The sequence below is a fragment of the Coturnix japonica genome, chromosome 3, assembly GCF_054131305.1.
Source record: "Coturnix japonica strain WE chromosome 3, WE-NBRP24, whole genome shotgun sequence".
In the NCBI taxonomy this organism is placed as follows: Eukaryota; Metazoa; Chordata; class Aves; order Galliformes; family Phasianidae; genus Coturnix; species Coturnix japonica.
In genome coordinates, this window is record NC_140665.1 from 85,291,621 (window position 1) to 85,309,550 (window position 17,930).

Consider the following 17,930-nt stretch of genomic DNA (forward strand, 5'->3'; position numbering starts at 1 on the left):
TTAGAGTACAGCCAAATATCCTGTGATTTCTGTACTTAACAGTGTGAAGTTGCATTTTGTGTCTCCAAAGAGGTTGGATTCCATAAGGAAGATATTCATAGCATTCAGTCAGTTGTTATTGTTGTTTTCAGATGTTTGAACTTCTTTGCAGTTAATGGATGAGATCAAGTTGACTAAATTTGGCCTTTGTATCTAGATATTGTTCCAAAATGTTCTACCAGGTAATTTCAGTAGTTGTGTCACTGAAAAGGTAGAATATACATAAAGTGTATTCATTCTTTCTCTATTTCCCTCACAAGAAAAAAGCATGCTGTTTAATATACTAGAATTACCATACTGGTTAAAGACAACGCAAAGGCATAATATCTCGAAACAACATGACATAGTAATTGTTACGGTCATAGTGTATATATTTGTGTTTCAGTCATGCTCTGACAGATCTGAAAATTTCCATGTTTTAAGCAACATTTCAGTTTAATGTCAAAGTACATTTTTAATTAATGTTGTGTTAAAAAAAAACAAACATACAAACAAAACCTACAGTGGTGTGGAGAAAGTTCATTAGAAAATATCAGTGAGAATCTGTTATTTATGATTTTCCAATATTTGTTTTTACTTTGCTCAGCTGTAGGACTTACTGCCTGTCCAGAACCTGTAATTCCTAGCAATGGGATCAAATCAGGAGATAGATACATGGTGAATGATGTTTTGTCATTTCAGTGTGAACCAGGATATACATTACAGGTACTTCTTTCTTTTACTTTCTTTCCTTCTTTCTGTTATTGTTTGTTTATTTGTTTGTTTGTTTTTCTTTCTTTCTTTTACAAACTTTGAAACTGTATTTTAATTTTATGGTTCTTTCAAAAACTCTGGCTGCCATTAAATGTTGATTCCAAACTCTATTATGACTTCCTTTTAAAGACCATTAACCTCTTTCCATTTTGAAGTATCACTGAACTAAGTATATGATGAAATGCAATACTCTACAGATGCATCTGTATTACTACAGCCAAAACAAAGGTATGAGTGTTGAAATTTGATAATCAGTGTTATTTGTTTGTGATCCTATTTGTTTGCTATCATGGTTTTGTCCTAGTTTATATATCACAGTTCAGTAATTATCGCAAACGAAAGACTATTCCTAATTAGCAGTTTGAGCAATGACAGTATGGTTTGGAGATGATTTTCGAGGGGAATAAAACGATGTAGATGATTGCAAAAGAACATTATTTGGTCTCAAGGCTACAGAACAGCTCCAGATACTTCCACCAGTACAGGTGTTTTCATAGTTCTTTTTTGTATGCGTTAAGAACATTGTATGATTTTTAATGCCTAGACACAGAACATTCTATTTCAATAAAGAATCTACCTTGAAATTAGCCTGTAATAAACTTGATTCAACAACAGTGAATTTAATGTTATTGTAAAATGTGTCATACTAAGACAAAAGTAAACACTTTCTGCCTACTTCTAGAAAAATTCCTCCTTAGTATATTTGTAGAGAAGGTATGTTGTGTTCTTGAAGTACTTTTATTCAGTTCCAGGCTATTGTGAAAGCATCACTGATGATACTGGCAGATATTTGCTGTTTTTGTAGTTTGGGATAGGTGCTTAGCACCTCCTCACCATGAGCCATTCCACTGCTTCTGAGTCATTAAGTTTGAAATTTATATAGACAAATATCCAACTATTGTGTGTAGCCAGTGCCAGTGATCTGATAGAACAAAGTGAGAAACTTACCTTATGCTGATTCCTACTGAGATGAAATTACATATAATCCAGTTTATTCCATCTAAAAACCAGCTATCTAACCTGAAATGTCTGTTTAAATTCAACTTTAGACATTAGAAATAGTTACCCGTCTCCAAAAGCTGACTCACCTTAATATTATGCATTAAGACAAGTACCTGCTTGTGGTAAACTTTCTAACTTCACACTGATTAGATTTGATGGGGTGACTTCTATTTGTATTGCCCATCATTGCATATTCTCTCCTTAAGTTTTCAGCTATGAGACATCTGAGTTTTGAGTATGAAAAAAGGAATGGTTCCGTTTTTTATTGCATATATTATATGTAGGCAAACCTTTGAGATACAGCCTCATTGTACTTTCTGACTGAACTGAAAATAGTAATGCTTAAATGTTGATTTGGAGTGGTAACATTAGAATGTGCATACTTCAGAAATGGTAGGAGTTTGTATGGGAAATATTTTGAAGACACGCATTGTGTTAGCTATGTCTTGGGTTTTGGATCAATTTTTACTTAAAGGAAGTACAATAATCTGAATTTGTGAATGTACTATTAATTTAAAAAAAAACAACAATAATATGTTTGTATAGAATAGGTTTTGACATAAGAAATTGATCTGTGTGGTAATGGTAAGTTTTAGTGTACGTGTCACAATCTCACAAGATATCCTTTGCACATATGCATGTCTTTTCTGTAGCCCTTGAATATGCCTAACTGCACTCATGTTTTTATATCTGCAGGGATCCTACAGTGAAATTCCTCTTTAAAATTTCATTGCATATTGTTCATTAAATTAGACATGACTTAACTGAATTTCCGCACACATACAAATTTAATCCTAACTGTGGAATCTGACAGACTTACAAAAAATAGTTTCATTATCTTGTTTTAAGTGTAAAACAAAGAGCCTGCAATAACCAAATTCATAAATAAATAAATAGGAAAGACTTTAAGCCTTTTCAAAATAATGATGAATATTTGTATGCCGTATGGACTTTTCTATAATAAAGTTCATAGACACTTATGTAGAATATGTTCTTCAGCCAGGATGAGTAAAAATGTCTCCAAGTAAAACAATATATAAATAATGGAAATTAAGTTCTATAAGATACAGCATGTTTGCTATTCAATGACTGTAGATCAGCATAAATTTGCAGTTCCTTTTGTGTGTAAATTGTTTTTTTGTTGGCGGTGTTTTGTTTTTTTCTTCACTCTAGGTATGGATTTACCCTCAGTCTTTAGTGAACTTATTCACAGCTAGCAATAACAATCAGGTGTGGATTAGTTTATAATTGAGACTTACCAGAAAAGTCATAGAGCTTAAACTACCACCTGGAGATGCATAAGAAAGGTAATTGCTAGCTGTAGGATTAAGTGTCTTCCCCCAGGAGGGAACTTTAAAAGACTGAAATCAGAGTGTTCTCTTGTTGGAAAGAAGCTTGAAACCAAAGGAATAATTTCACTTTATTTTTCAGAAGATCTTTTATGGTCCATTTTATGTTTTCCTGACTGTGGTAGTTAAATTACTGCTCTCCCCCTCAACCCCAGCAGAAATGTGCAATCATAGAAAAATGGGAAGAGACGATAAAATAAAACAGGAAATATTTAATTAAGTAAATTATTCAAGAACTTATCCATTTTGAAAGTAACTAAAAAGATACAATAAGTACGTGGCTACTTTTCCTCTTTTCCTTTAAATTAAAAATGTTTATAAGAAAAAGATTTACTGTCAGTTTTAGTGAAAATCAAAATTTTACGTGCAAACACATTTTTTCTGAAGTGCTTCAGTTTGTATTTTAGAGATTGTCAAAACAGATTTAACTAAATGTGCAGGTTTTGGGTTTTTTTGCTATAATTTGATACAACTCTGTGTGAACCTTATTGTTACCTAATTTATAGTAATCATACTGAATGAACGCAAGTTCAACAAATGAATTTTCTTTTACTAGTTTGTTCATTCTAACTGAATCCTTTTTTTTTTTCCTAAAGTTGAGTGCTTTGGACAAATAATATTCAAATAAAATTTAATATTAAATTGCCAAAATATGCTACCTCACTAAACTAAATAGGAAAAAATGAGAAAAGATGCAACTTCCCCAAATTTCACATATCAAAATGAGTAACACCATAACAGTACCTAGCTCTCAGTTCCATGTCTCAGTCATTACATCAGACTTTCATTCCTGCCAGTTTATTCAGCTTTTCTATTCCAACAGCAGATACCATAAAGTGAGTTCCACAGAGGACAGGGCTGACAAAACAAAAAGAAAACAAAAACCAAAAAAAAAAAAACCCCCAAAAAAACCAAACTCTTGAGTTTTCTGCTTGAACTGTTCCTGGTGCAAGTAAAACTGGAAGTGTTCTGTAGTCATTTCAGGGCAGCCGCCCTGACATACATAGGAATAAATTCTGCAGATTACAGCCATGTCATTTTCTCACTACAAGCTACCATGTGATTCTGTTTGATATACATGATATTTCTTAAAGATAGGCAGGATAAATTAAAAATGACAGCTAAATAAAAAGGCATTTGTACTTCTATAGCTCTCTGCCAAGATATTACATGTATGCAGCTTGTCATATTGTAAGGGCATGTGAGAGTTCAAGCCCTGCTGGTAATTGTGGATGACTGTTTTGGCATGATCCACATCCATACCATCTGTAGCAGCAGATGTGGAACAAATTTCTCAGTCCATATTTCAAATTTCAGGCTGAAAGTGAACTATTATGCTTACACTGTGAACCAGGACCTTGGAATGAAGTGGAGAGCAAACTGATTTGTCCATATGAATGTGCATAGTTAGCGGGTTCTTTCTTGTAATACCTTTTATATTTAGCCCGAAAATTTGAAGAGATTTTCAAGTTGTTGAAATGATGAGCATTTTACAACACTTTTACAGTAAAAAAAGATTATGAAAACTGATGTATTTGAAAATAGTTTACATGGAAGTGATTATAATACAGTTGGGTGATACATGAAAAGAAGTGGGGAAGATAAGGAAATCCTTTGTAGATCTCTTTGCTGGAAGGTCCCATTATGAATATTTTCTTTTTCCAAACAGGGCCGTTCTCATATCTCTTGTATGCCAGGAACAGTTCGACGCTGGAACTATCCATCTCCTCTCTGCATTGGTATGGATGCATACTTGTTTTCTGTGTGTTCTGAACATCTGAAAATACATCTGGCTTTTTGTTGTTGTTGTTGCTGATTTTTTGTTTGTTTTGTGGTTTTTTTTCTGTGTTATTGTTCCATCACATAATTCTGTTTCACATGCTAAGTTTCTGTTTATATCTGTGAAAAATGGGAAATAGCCATGAAAATTGATTTTATATTTAATGTATATATTGTTTAAAAAAATAATTGTGAAAATACGTAGAGGAAACCTAGACATCAACTGTTTGTCATAAATATTCTATGTTGAATTGAGCTGAATCTTCTTCAGAAAGGAGAAGTCAGCATTTACTCTTCGCAGAGCAAAGAGACTGAAGAACCTTCTAAATCATAAGGCTGGTCAGGAAAAGCCTAGGAGACTTCTCAGAGAAGCAGGCAGTTTGCCTGCAATAGAGAGCGGTGCAGAAGCCAAGCCATCAGACATAGTGAAATGACAAAGAGTTGCAGGAGTGAAAAAGAGTCTAGCTCTTTTCATATGAGAAAGTTGCTAAAAGATTTTAACTTCCTCTTTAAGCACACAAAGATCTTATTCAGCAGATCTGTGTTTTCCCTTTGTAAGTAACAGTGTTGTTCTATTGACTGGTTCTTGATTAAGCAAAGTTTAAGAGAGTCAACATTCTGATATATCTTGGCATGCTCGTTTCAATAAAAATCAGAAATTAAGGGAAGAGAAGCACAATTCCATCATCATATTTTATCACTGCAGTATTGAAATATATTCATCGTGAATGTTTTTAACTTTAACATTCAGTTAGCAAGGGCTGCTCTTTTTAATATTATTTAAAAGATGGATATGATATCCAGCAAAATCAATGTGAAATGGTTTTAAAGATTTCTTATCATAGTTGAACCTACTTACATAGTAATTGAGTTTTCAGCTTCTGCAGAAGCAGTCACTTTCAGTTAACATGAAAGCAGGTCAGTTCCTTCAAATCAGTTGAAGGAAAAGACATTTTCTTTAGTAAGTTGGCTTTATGTGTGTTTGTGTGTGTGTGTGAAAGAGAGCATCCTCATTTAAATGAAGATTAAATGTAATTCCTATTTTCAAACAGTTCATGGAATAGTATTCTCTTGGAGGTGTTAAAAGTTCCACAAAAACAAATAAACTCTTAGAACAAACCCATCAACCTTATATATATATATATATAATATATATATATATATATGTGTGTATATATATATACACATATTTATTTTATTTATTTTTTCTAGAAATGCAAAACAAAATTGTTGGTGAGTTTTTATTATTTGTTTTTCTAGTTGATGCTGTATTTAACATCACAGAGAGATAGAGAGATTATAGATTTTTTGAGACTGATTTTTCATCTTTTTGATGGAGTTTTCCAATTTAAATTCAATTTCTTTTGTGGTTTATCTGGTAGACCATTCTCAGATGTTCAGTTCAATGGCCACAATTCACAGTATCACAGTTGTGTTACCAGATGGTACATCACTGTAATAGCTGGCAGGAAGGCTCATAGGCCTGAGTAGTGTTAAATTGCCTCAAATAATAATAAACTACAAGATTTTATTTAGATTTCTTAAGCTCATCCTGAATAAGGAAAATGTCTTTTCAATCTCAATGCACATGAACTTGTTAAAGAAAACATACACAAACACTAAGCAAGGCAGATGTTTTATGTAATTAGACCATCATTTCTGAACTGGAGAACTTCACTGCTTGTTTTGTTGTTTTTTTTCTTTTTCACTCAAGTCATAGATCTGCATCATGGATCTTGATCATAATTCAGATCTGGTCCTCCGAATATGAAGTCTATCTCAACATAGCATCAGACATTATTAAGCACAACTGTAAGCCTGAGAAAATGGCTTTTCCGTTCTACAGATGAACCTACAGAGTTACAGTAAAATCACAGTTAATATATTGCATAGATTAAGCATTTTACTCGAATTCTTTTTTGGTTTTCTCTTTCATGAGACGTGATACATTTTGCTGTATGGGGATTACAAGGATAAAATACAAATTTATTTATTTATTTATTTATTTATTTATTTGAAGTAACAGTGTTCCAGATATTAAGAATCAATATTACTAAAGTGAATGGTGACTTTTTTTTTTTTGTTTTAATAGCTAAATGTGGTGGAACTCTGACAAACATGGGTGGTGTGATCCTAAGCCCAGGTTTTCCAGGAAATTACCCTAGTAACTTGGATTGTACATGGAAAATTTTATTGCCTATTGGATATGGTAAGCAAACTTACATTTGGATAGCCTTCGTATATGTGTAAATCTGTGTAGAATTTCTGTTATGACACAGATAATATCCAGTTGAATGTATTGTCAACCCATTTTGAGTTGGAAATGTTTCGCAGTTTAGAAATGTGTGTCTAGCAAAGCAACTTGTTATTTGTAAAACTCAATGTGTCTCAGAATCTGATTTAAAAGCAAATGAAATATGCTGCACAGGAATATCTCAGATGAAACATATAATTTAACTTCTAATTTAAATTGAGTTATTCTGTTAATATCCATTCATAGTTCTTCAAGTGATCTTTTAATGATATTTATTATAAGAAAATTGACAAAACTTCATTTCTAGCACATTGAATTTAAAAGCATTCAAAAGTTTTAGTCCATCTCCCAGGTAACAGTGGCCAAATAGAAAAAAGTTTTGCCTTGTAAACATTGTCAAAAATATCTTTGAAAAAGAATAATAATTGTGTTGAGAAGATAATCAAGAATAATGTGATCTATAACTTCAAATATAAAACATCCTTCTATTATTATCAGAAATAAAAGCTGCATAAGTTTTCTTGCTGTGAAGTGTTATCCCCCATAGTGTAAATTCAATGCTAGTTCTCTCAAATAGGAAAATTATTTTTAAATGCTCATATTCAATTCACTACACCCGTCTCTGCAAATGGGTTTATTTTCTGTGCTTTTCATTTGCTTTACAACAGGTATTTACGCAGTAAAATCTACTACCTACATCAAGTACATTATGTTCATTTAACTTGAATAAGATACTGAGTTAGGGGCACTGTGCACAAAGTGAGCAGGAGAACTTGCATGATCATGTACTGACTTGTTCAAATTCTTCTGAAATAATTAACCTCATGGTGACTTCATCTCACAGTAAACATTCCTTTATTTCCATCAATTTTTCTGATATTTATTCAGACTTTGTAACTGGGTGAAGCATGTGATTTATTGACTTAGTACAAATACACTGGTGTGCTTAAACAAAGTCTAACAATGAAATTGCAGGAGCTAAAAGTCTCCTAGAGCATACTTCTCTCTTCATTATGTGAAAATATACTGATAGTGGGAAAGAAAAAACTATGAAAATTCATAATAATCAATAATTATAATTCAATAACTTATTTATAAAGTAATGAATTAATTGCCCTTTATAATTGGTCTACACAATCTTCTTCTGAAATGAAGAATATATCTCTACTGCTAAATAAGAGAGTCATTGAGAAATTTAAGACATTTAGTATTTCACATCACTTTAACTCAATCATTTTGTTTTTGTCTTCAGAGGCCAATCCTGCTGTAGAGAAATGCTATTTCAGCAGTATCTGATTATTTTGTAGTGCAATAGGATTTGTGATGTGTTCCTTTCCTGAGTTCTTCCATGGGCTGGTTTATGAATGTGACAAATAACAAGTTGCTGCCTTTGCAGTTTCCTTTCGCTGGACCTTTAATGTGTGATTATTATTTAGAAGTTTATAATACGATAGATAGAAACAAACAAACAAATAAAAATTAAATAGAAGCTTTCATTCACGTGGGACAACTGCTTTTTCATAAATTTAATTATCCTACTTTTAGTATGACTGGTAAATAAACATACTGCTAATAGTAATTATTTTGACTTTTTTTTTTGTGTATGTGTATTTAAATGCTGTAGAAATAAATATTTTTAATTTTTCTTCTTTCCTTTTTCCACCTCCCTTTCTTTTGCACTTTTTCTCTTTCCCTCTTTCTTCCTTTATTTCTTTTCTTTTTGCTGAAGGTGCACATATTCAATTTCTAAATTTCTCTACTGAAGCAAATCATGATTTTCTTGAAATTCAGAATGGGCCTTACCACACCAGCTCTATGATTGGCCAGTTTAGTGGAATGGAACTCCCATCACCTTTACTAAGTACTACACATGAAACACTTGTCCATTTCTACAGTGACCACTCAGAAAACAGGCAAGGATTTAAGTTGACATACCAAGGTAAGCTGGAAATATAGCAGTGAAATTTGAGGTAAAAAATGAAAACCAAAACTTTACAAGATATTTTTTAATTTACTTATATGATTTACTAATATTTTGTAACATTTTAAAATGCATAGATTGAAGAAACTAAATCTCTATTTTGTCTCATCTATAGGTTAAACACTTTCACTAATGAATTGAAATATTGCTTTTACTGATGTTAAAGCCTGAAACCAATGTCATGGCATTTGCTGAAAAGTCACGTAGTAAATGCCCTCTTCCATCCTGTTTTAGTCTACTGTTAATAGACAATGCTGTCTATTCTGGCATAATACCAGATGATGTGCTGTCTTGTTTTTGAATTTATATATCCTTACTATGCTTGGTATAATGAATAAGGATTTTGAAGTAAAGTATGAGTTGTTTTAAAAATGTTGATGAAATTATATTTTGGCAGTATAGATATAGAAAAAATAACAAAAAATGAAAACTGCTCTTCACCTGTTTTATCAAATGCTATATTTGGTATTTGAACATGTGACATTTTTATGATCTTCTTCTCTTGGATGTTTTATTCATCTGCATGGCCTCTTTTTTTTTTTTTTTTTTTTTTTTTTTTTTTTTTCCTCCCCATTAAGGGCATGAAAATTTCATGACTGTGCATATTTCAAAAATTTTGAAGCAATCTTACTGAAAGCTATTAAATTTCATTGCAGGATTTAAATAGATTAACAAAATGTTATGACTAGTTCACTTTGTTTTAGGCTACCAATTTCCTAACTAAGATTTTAATATGTATCTATATAAGCCTATATTAATATAAATATGCAGATATTTGCATATACATACAGATATATAGTAAACGTTAGATCATATCTAGAAAATCAATGGATCGTTATAAGCTTGTATAAATATCTCCTAACTGGCAGGAATTCGTATCATGAAATTAAGAGTTAAACCTTAAATTGTTTGTGTAGTACTGCCAGATTTGTAGGTAACATTCCATTTTGCTCAGCTAAGTTTTCTATCCCCTTCCACAGAAAGCATATGTTCATGTTCTTGTGGTCACTTCTTTATGACACTTTAAACAAGGGTACAATAAAATAATTTGTGTGCTTTCTAGTCAAAATATCTTATGTATCTCTATGTCTTCTCATGTATCTTGACGAAAATGGACTTACTGTACATGGATTATGATGATTATGGAAACAATAGTTCATATCAAAGTACAAATTAGCACTGCGGTGGGTTAACCTTTGCTAGAGATCAGATGACTGCCAAACAGTTCTCTCTTCTTCCTGGATGGGAGGAGAAATTACAATCAAACATCTCATGTGTAGAGATAAGGACAGGGAGATCACTCACCATTTACCATTGCAGGCAAAACAGACTGAGCTTGGGGAAGATTTAATTAATTTATTGCCAATTAATAACAGTATAGAGCAGTGAGAATGAAAGGTAAATGAAAAACACCCAATTCCCATTCCCCTCATTCTATCTCTGCTCTCCACATGGTGCAAGTCAATAACACTTCATCATCTGCTTCTCCTTCCTCCCTGTGCTTTTTCACCCACTCCATCACAAGTTCCCTTGTGATGTCCTTCATGAAATGATCCAGTGTGGGCTTCCAACAGACTGCAGTTCCTTAAGAAGCGCTGCAACATTGGTCTGTACAACAGGTTATGTTTTCCAGGAATGGTCTGCATGGGTCCTCCATGGGCTGCAGTTCTGACCAGGAACCTTCTCCTTTGAGGCTCTCCACAGAACACATTTTCCTTCAGGTTACATTCACCTGCTTCACTGTTGTTTTCTCCACTGAATACAGGGGAATCTCTGCTCCAGTGCCTGGGGCAAATTCTCCCTCTTCTTGATGTCTGAAACTTGTCAGCTAATGACAGAAGTGTTATCAGGACTCATAATCAATTCATTGAAAACTTGCCCTCGTTTAAATAGATAAACAGAGATGCATGTAAAACCTGAACAATGCTTATGAAATATTAAAAAAAATAATTAGATAGGCATAACATGAAATACTTCTTAGGTGAAGGAGAAAATTGTTGTAGTACTTCTGGTGTAAAGGAAAACCATCAAAAATATTTCATAAAAATTTGGAAGCTTGTGTATTTTACAATGTCAGAATTGTGCATCAAATACAGGAAAAAATCATGAAGCTCTCAAAAGTAATAATAATTTGATGAGAATATACTGACTTTAGCAACTATCCTGATAGTCTGTAGAAGATAGAAAATTTAGAGCCAAGAGACACAGTTAAATTAACTGACATTTGAATCATTCATATTTCAAATATAAAATAAAATCAGCATTCAATACTTTGTTTCTTAAAATGCTAATTTCTAGATGTATTTGTATTACCGAATGCATCTCCATAAGTGATAAACAAAACAATTTCTGCAGTTAGGACAATCATTCAGTTCAGTAGCATGCAGTACTCATCACTTCTGAAAGCCTGTGGTGACTCATTCCTGAATGCTTTTTTGAGAATGCGGTTTTTTAGTCTATGGATTAAGACAAACATACTTAATTCAAAGCTTGAAAAAAGAACATGCACAACAAAATACACACATATTAAATATTCTAGAATTAATATTGATTTATTTTACAAGGTAATTATTGATCCTTTTCCTAATGAGAATTTTTGCTAACACTGCCGCATTCTATTTCTAAGTGATTAGGATATATCAAATAAACTCACTCTAAATATCTTCTCTCTTCCATCTATTTCCTTTTCTGCATTCTACAAGCAGATTTTGGTCTTCTGCTCTTTCAAAATGAAATCTCTTGAATGTGCTTGTTTTTCTTTACATAACACTAATTCACACTGTTGTTTCTGTGCTTTCAGATTGCACTGGCTCTCTCTGTTGCTATTATTTCTTCTTTTGTAATTCTTCAAAAAATTATCATATTTTATAATTCATATAAAACACAAATAACTTTCCTGCCACAATGTAGAATGTGTAGTTTTGATTCAAAGTATTCATAATGTAAGAATAAGATGTTCTTGAAGTTTTGTGAGTTGTAGTTGGAATGACTCTTGATATTTGCTAGGTCAGGAGAAATAAACATTATGGCCTCTGAGAAATTAACTACAGAATTTAGGACACAGAATAATACAGTTAGTCTAATGGTTGAAAGAAATTGTTGTGACTTTTAATCTCTGGCTATAGTTTGTTATTCCAGTCTTTTAATATTTCTGGAACATAACTTTTTCTACATAACTTTCTCATTTGGACTAAGGCTTCTTTATTGAAAACAGGTAAATATTTTATTTACATAATCTTTCCTGAGTGAATCATAGGTTGTATGACTGGAATTATTCTATTCTGAATTTCAGTATCCTGTAAAGCTGAGTATGAGGTGAGAATCTCTCACCTTGTTACATCTGGAAGGCAGTGCATTCCAGGAAATACAGCATGAGCACATTCATGCACATACACGATATGATTTAAATATATTCAATCTTACAAACTCTGTCTAGCAAAAGGATAATTATAATGAAGTTTTTGAGACAGGAGAATCTGAGAAGGAAAAAGGGATCTGTTGGAAAATTGCTTTTTTTCTAAATACGATTTCAGAAGTTGTCCTAAGAAGGAAATACTAATGGATGTGAACACTAACTTGGGGGGGCTCACAGAAAATTATTTTTTAACTCATGACAAAATTAAGGCATGTTTTATAATTTTATTGCTGTTACATTCAATATTCAGAAAGATTGTTAAGAAGTCCTAATTTTGAGATTACTTAACATCTGCTTCTCATCTGTTCTCAGTTGTCCGCAATTCTTATGTAAAATAATTATTTCCACATTGGAATGTAAAAGAGCATTTGCAAAATAAGTCAGCCTGATGCTAGTGTAACATAGAAAAAAACATATAAATCATAAAAGCAATATATTTAAATCATAAAAGCAAGGTAGCAGAGAATCAGTTATACTCCTTGAGCAATTTACATTCATTTCTCACCAGTGGAAAATATATTGCACAAAGAAATGCCAAATGCCAACGCAAGAGATCATTTTAAAATTCAAATATTTGACAACCTTTCTCACAGATTTCCTTTATATTAGGCTTCCTTTCAGGCTTTAGAGGTTGCTGTTTGTTTGTTCATTTGTTTGTTTCTGCTGTAAAAATATATACAGAATTTTATACAATTGTGGAACTGTATGTAAGGCCTTGCAGAAGTCTGGTTGATGACATCAGTTACTGTTACGTTGTCTACTGAAGTCACCATTCCAGAATAGAAGGCCAATAGATTGGTCAGTCTGCCCTGGGTGAAACTGTCCTAGCTGTCACAGATCATGTCCTCATCTTGCATGTACCTCATCATAGCTTCCAGGAGGATCTGTTTCATGATCTTCCCAGTCACAGAGGTGAGGCTCACTGGTGTGTAGTTGCCCACATCTTCCATTCTGCCTTTCATAAGAGCCGAAGTATTTGTTTATTAAATATATATATTTTTAATTTTATTTTCAAAGTAGATCTTTACATAATTCTATACATTAATCTTAGTAAGTTCTTTAAATAATCTTTCTAGTCTTCTGTTTTGTTGAAAGATGTTGATAATGAATTCATAATGATGTTCATGATATTGGCTTTAATAGTTCTATCTGAATAATGATAGCAAGAGTAATCATGCTATTAAAAGTTAATGAGATTTAACACAAGATTTTAATGAACTGTATTTAGAGTAGAATAAAGATTTTTGTATCTTCTCTCTAGTAGCAATTAATTCTGATTGTTAAGTTTTAATTATTTAAAAAAAACTTTTTTTTTTTTTTTTTTTTTTTTTTGGTGGAAGGAGTGTCTGATTTCTTTGATGATTTTGGAATAGTTCTGCAACACGACAGTACCTATACTTTAGTGAAGCAACTATGTACAAGCTTTACTTTAAGTAGGCACTTAACCACAATACACTTAATGTTTTGTCTCGTTACGCTGAAATGGCTTGTTCAAATATTCTAATAGACAGTAGTTAGTAAATATTTTCATACTGAAGTTTGATATTGTTGTATTGTCATGATTAGCTTTGAAAAAATAACAAAATACTTCAAACATATCTTCATATTTCTTACTGTACATTTAGAGCATGGACTGTATGTATGCTCATATTTACTATATATTTATATAATAACTGCAGTTACTGTGCATTTGAACTTCCCTCTCTTCTTACAGTAATTCACAACTGTAAATTGACTACACAGGGTTCAAGACATTCATTTTTTCAATAATAGTACTTAGCAGTTACTTGCTTATCCTATCTATATGAAATTGCTTATCTATGAATGATTCTGTGTACCATTTCTAAACAAACTCATCTTTTTTGGTTCCTGTAAAATTACCTATTATTTAAGTATTTGAAGGAATATATCTCCAATACTCAAAAATGTGCTTTCACACTGTCTTTGTATCTCAGTGACTGTTATTAATAAAGGCTCTCTCTGAATGTTCATCATGTTATTTTTTATTAATTAAGTATAATTATTATTATTTGAGGCCTTTGAAAATGTAAACTCTAACGATATAGATGATGAATTGTTAGCATGACTTTTTTTGCATGGACATAACTCTATAAGGAACACTTACCTTGATACATGGTAAATTTTAATCTTGACAGTAGTAGTGCAAAAGTGGCCACTTACTGATTTTGATCAAATTTATTATTAGTTTAATTCTGTGAAGCTTTTGAATTCAGTGTTGTTGCACCTAGGAAAAAAAAAAAAAAAGGAAAAAAAAAAAGTTTAGATTTCAGACTTGACAAATTTAAATGGAGGAGAAATAAAGTTTAAGAAAATGCTTGATCTACTCAAGAAATTCTATCACAGTGATGCCCTCTATAATTATAACCTTCTGATTTATTAAAGGTATTAGTTCCATGTCTCTTGGATATCCTATTATAAAACTATTATTTCCCAGAACATGGGCACCAGATCTGAGCCTAGAAATTTATCAGACTATGCGTTCTTTGAATGTCCTTTACAACTGAACTTTTCTCATTCTATTCTATGTTTTGATATTTGATGCTATGTTATTCTATGCTTTGCTATTCTATTCCATTTCTTTCTTCTATTACTCCTAAAAGGCAGTAGTTTTCATGTTCTGTTTCTCTCTGTTGACAATAGAGGAAGTCCAAAACAAATGTGACATTGTGGTTTCACAGTTGGATTTGATTATCTTCGAGGATCTCTTTCAAATTTATTATTCTGTTCATTTCTAAAATAGTAATGCATTCTATTCCAGATTGTGATTTTTCCTTTGCTTTGTCTCAAGCTGATTCTTTGATTCCACTATCAAGATGTGAATGATTCATATGGATGACTTTTTTACTTATTGATATGTGTGATATTCATTCTGGTGCTGAATTTTGGCATTACAGTGTTGACTTGCAGTATGGAATTTATATTAATGACTACTTCTTAAGAGCTGACTAAGCATTAAAAAGTACTTTTGTCTTCCAGCTTACGAGTTACAGAACTGCCCAGATCCTCCTCCTTTTTTGAATGGATATATAGTCAACTCTGATTACAGTGTAGGTCAGTCAGTGTCATTTGAATGCTATCCTGGATATGTTTTGAGGGGGCAGCCTGTTCTCACATGCCAACATGGGATCAACAGGAATTGGAACTATCATTTCCCCAGATGCGAAGGTAAGCTTCTGAGAGTTTGCTTACTTCAGAAGTGATAATACTTAAAGACTACTGATAAATTATTTGTAATGTAGCTCATGCTGAAGAACTGTACTTTTATGCTACTCTGTAATGTAAAAAGCTAAAGCCCAGATAATTTTCTGTCAGTCACCTTCCTTAGCAGTAATTTATAGTTCTAAATGGTATCTTTCAGTTTTTTTATTGATTATGACAACTAATTTTTTTCAAGGATTTTTTAATGTGTGTGATTGTCTTTATTTCTTTTAAGTAGGGCAACGTGCTGTGTAGCATTTGAAATTTCTAGGAGGGCCCCTGAAGAGCGTGAGAAAATCACTTGCTATGTACAGTGAGAAAACATCACACAGATGCCAGGAACATGTTCAAATCACAGATTCCTAGCTGAGGGACAGAAACTGGGTCCAAGGGTGGTTTTGGCCATTGGGATTCAGATCTGAGGTACAGAACAAGCCCACCTTCTTGAGCTCTCACTCTCAGATAGAGACTTTGTGTATCTAGAAAGCTGATGTGGTTACCAGGGTCCCAAAACACAGAGACAACTTCCCAGGACAAGAGGGAATAACCTTAAATTTTGCCAGAGGGGACTCAGATTGAATATTAGGAAAAAATTCTTCTCAGAAAGATGTCAGGCATTGGAACAAGCAGTCCAGGTAGGTTGTGGAGTCACTGTCCCTGGTGGTGGTCAAGAATTGTGGAGATGTGGTAGCTGAAGACATGATTTAGTGGGCAATAATAGTGGTAGGTGGGCAGCTGGTCTTGATGATCATGGAGGTCTTTTGCAATCTTGATGATTTTGTCATTCTAAGATACTATTATATGTTTTCTACCTTTGAATTGAGTCAACCACTTTTTCCTACCTCAGACTTGTCTACAGATTTCATTCAGCAAGAATATTCTAATTTGTGCCTCTATCTTCATTTCACTTGCCAAAAAGAATTATCAGCATGCAGACTGCTACTGAAGTACTCACAAATGTGGCTAAAAGCTGTCAAAAAAGTTTAGATGGTATTTGGGACAATGGAAGCACAGTCAGCCATTTATTCAGAACTGATTTGAGTTCAGTTAGAGTTCAGTTTTATGGAAACATGGTAGATTTTTTTTGCTTATTTGTTCTTCGTCCTGAATGCAAACTGAAGATGCCACTTTTTAAATATGTCTTAACTATTTCAATAGAAGCAGCATCTCTAGTAGATTTTGATGGATTCTAAGCAATAAAATCTGAAACACACCAGGAAAACTTCCTTATTAGAAATATCAATACTTTTTATCTCAGAGAAGCTAGCAACCAAGGAAAAAATGCTGCCTTCAAGACCTAGATAGGATTGTTCAGTGGAGCTGTTAGAATCTGGAAGCATTTTGATATATTACTTTTAACACAAAAAAGAATTTATTAACTTTTCATCTGTTTCCTTTTCAGCTCCTTGTGGCTATAATGTGTCTGCTCAGAATGGTACGGTTTATTCCCCAGGATTTCCAGATGAATACCCGAATTCCAAGGATTGTACTTGGTTGATTGTTGTTCCTCCAGGCCATGGGATTTATATCAATTTTACTTTACTCCAAACTGAACCTGTGAATGACTACATTGCTGTTTGGTATGTGATTATTTATCTATTTATTTAAATGTTACATCTTTTTCAGTCATTTCTTGAATGCTTACTGTGCTGAGCTTTGGTGTTTGCTTAGTTTACCCTTTAGACTGTCACGTATGCCCAAGAATCGCATATACGAGAAGCTCTACATGTAAATAATTAACATGGTATATCATGGTATGAATGCATAATATTATTGTTCTGAAAGTACTTGGAAACATACTCATCATTCACTTCTTCTTTGAGCTTCTCAATGTGCATAATACAAGTTATACTTTGCAGTAGCTATGTGTAACCTGTTTTCCAAATAAGAAAGAGAGGTCAAAGTGATGTAAAAAAGCTCCATCATATTAAAGTATGCATTCCATGAATATAGAAGGCAATATCTGTTACTTTCAGAAAAAAAAAAAAAAAAAGAAAGAAAAAAAAAAGAAAGAAAAAAAAAAAATTGACATTATTTTTTATTGTGTACTTGCATTAACATGCCAAAAATGCATCCTAGGTTGTTCTGTCCTCTCTGATGTGGTAGACAAATAAATAAATTAATTAAAAATGCTCTATT

At 32.6% G+C, this 17,930-nt stretch overlaps 1 protein-coding gene across 5 annotated transcripts in view; it reads left to right on the top strand.

Moving 5' to 3' along the window:
* CSMD1 (CUB and Sushi multiple domains 1) overlaps positions 1-17,930 on the top strand; it is an 883,639-nt gene that overhangs the window by 791,579 nt on the left and 74,130 nt on the right. For 3 of the 5 annotated variants that reach the window (XM_015859302.3, XM_085543902.1, XM_085543903.1), the window contains exons 38-43: positions 626-744; positions 4,813-4,882; positions 7,015-7,131; positions 8,906-9,115; positions 15,570-15,758; positions 17,194-17,371. In XM_015859302.3, coding sequence (XP_015714788.2) covers positions 626-744; positions 4,813-4,882; positions 7,015-7,131; positions 8,906-9,115; positions 15,570-15,758; positions 17,194-17,371 — 883 coding nt within the window. Of the gene's footprint in view, positions 1-625; positions 745-2,967; positions 3,102-4,812; positions 4,883-7,014; positions 7,132-8,905; positions 9,116-15,569; positions 15,759-17,193; positions 17,372-17,930 lie in introns of those variants that run through there. The other 2 variants (XR_014944901.1, XR_014944902.1) reach the window with 2 other exon arrangements.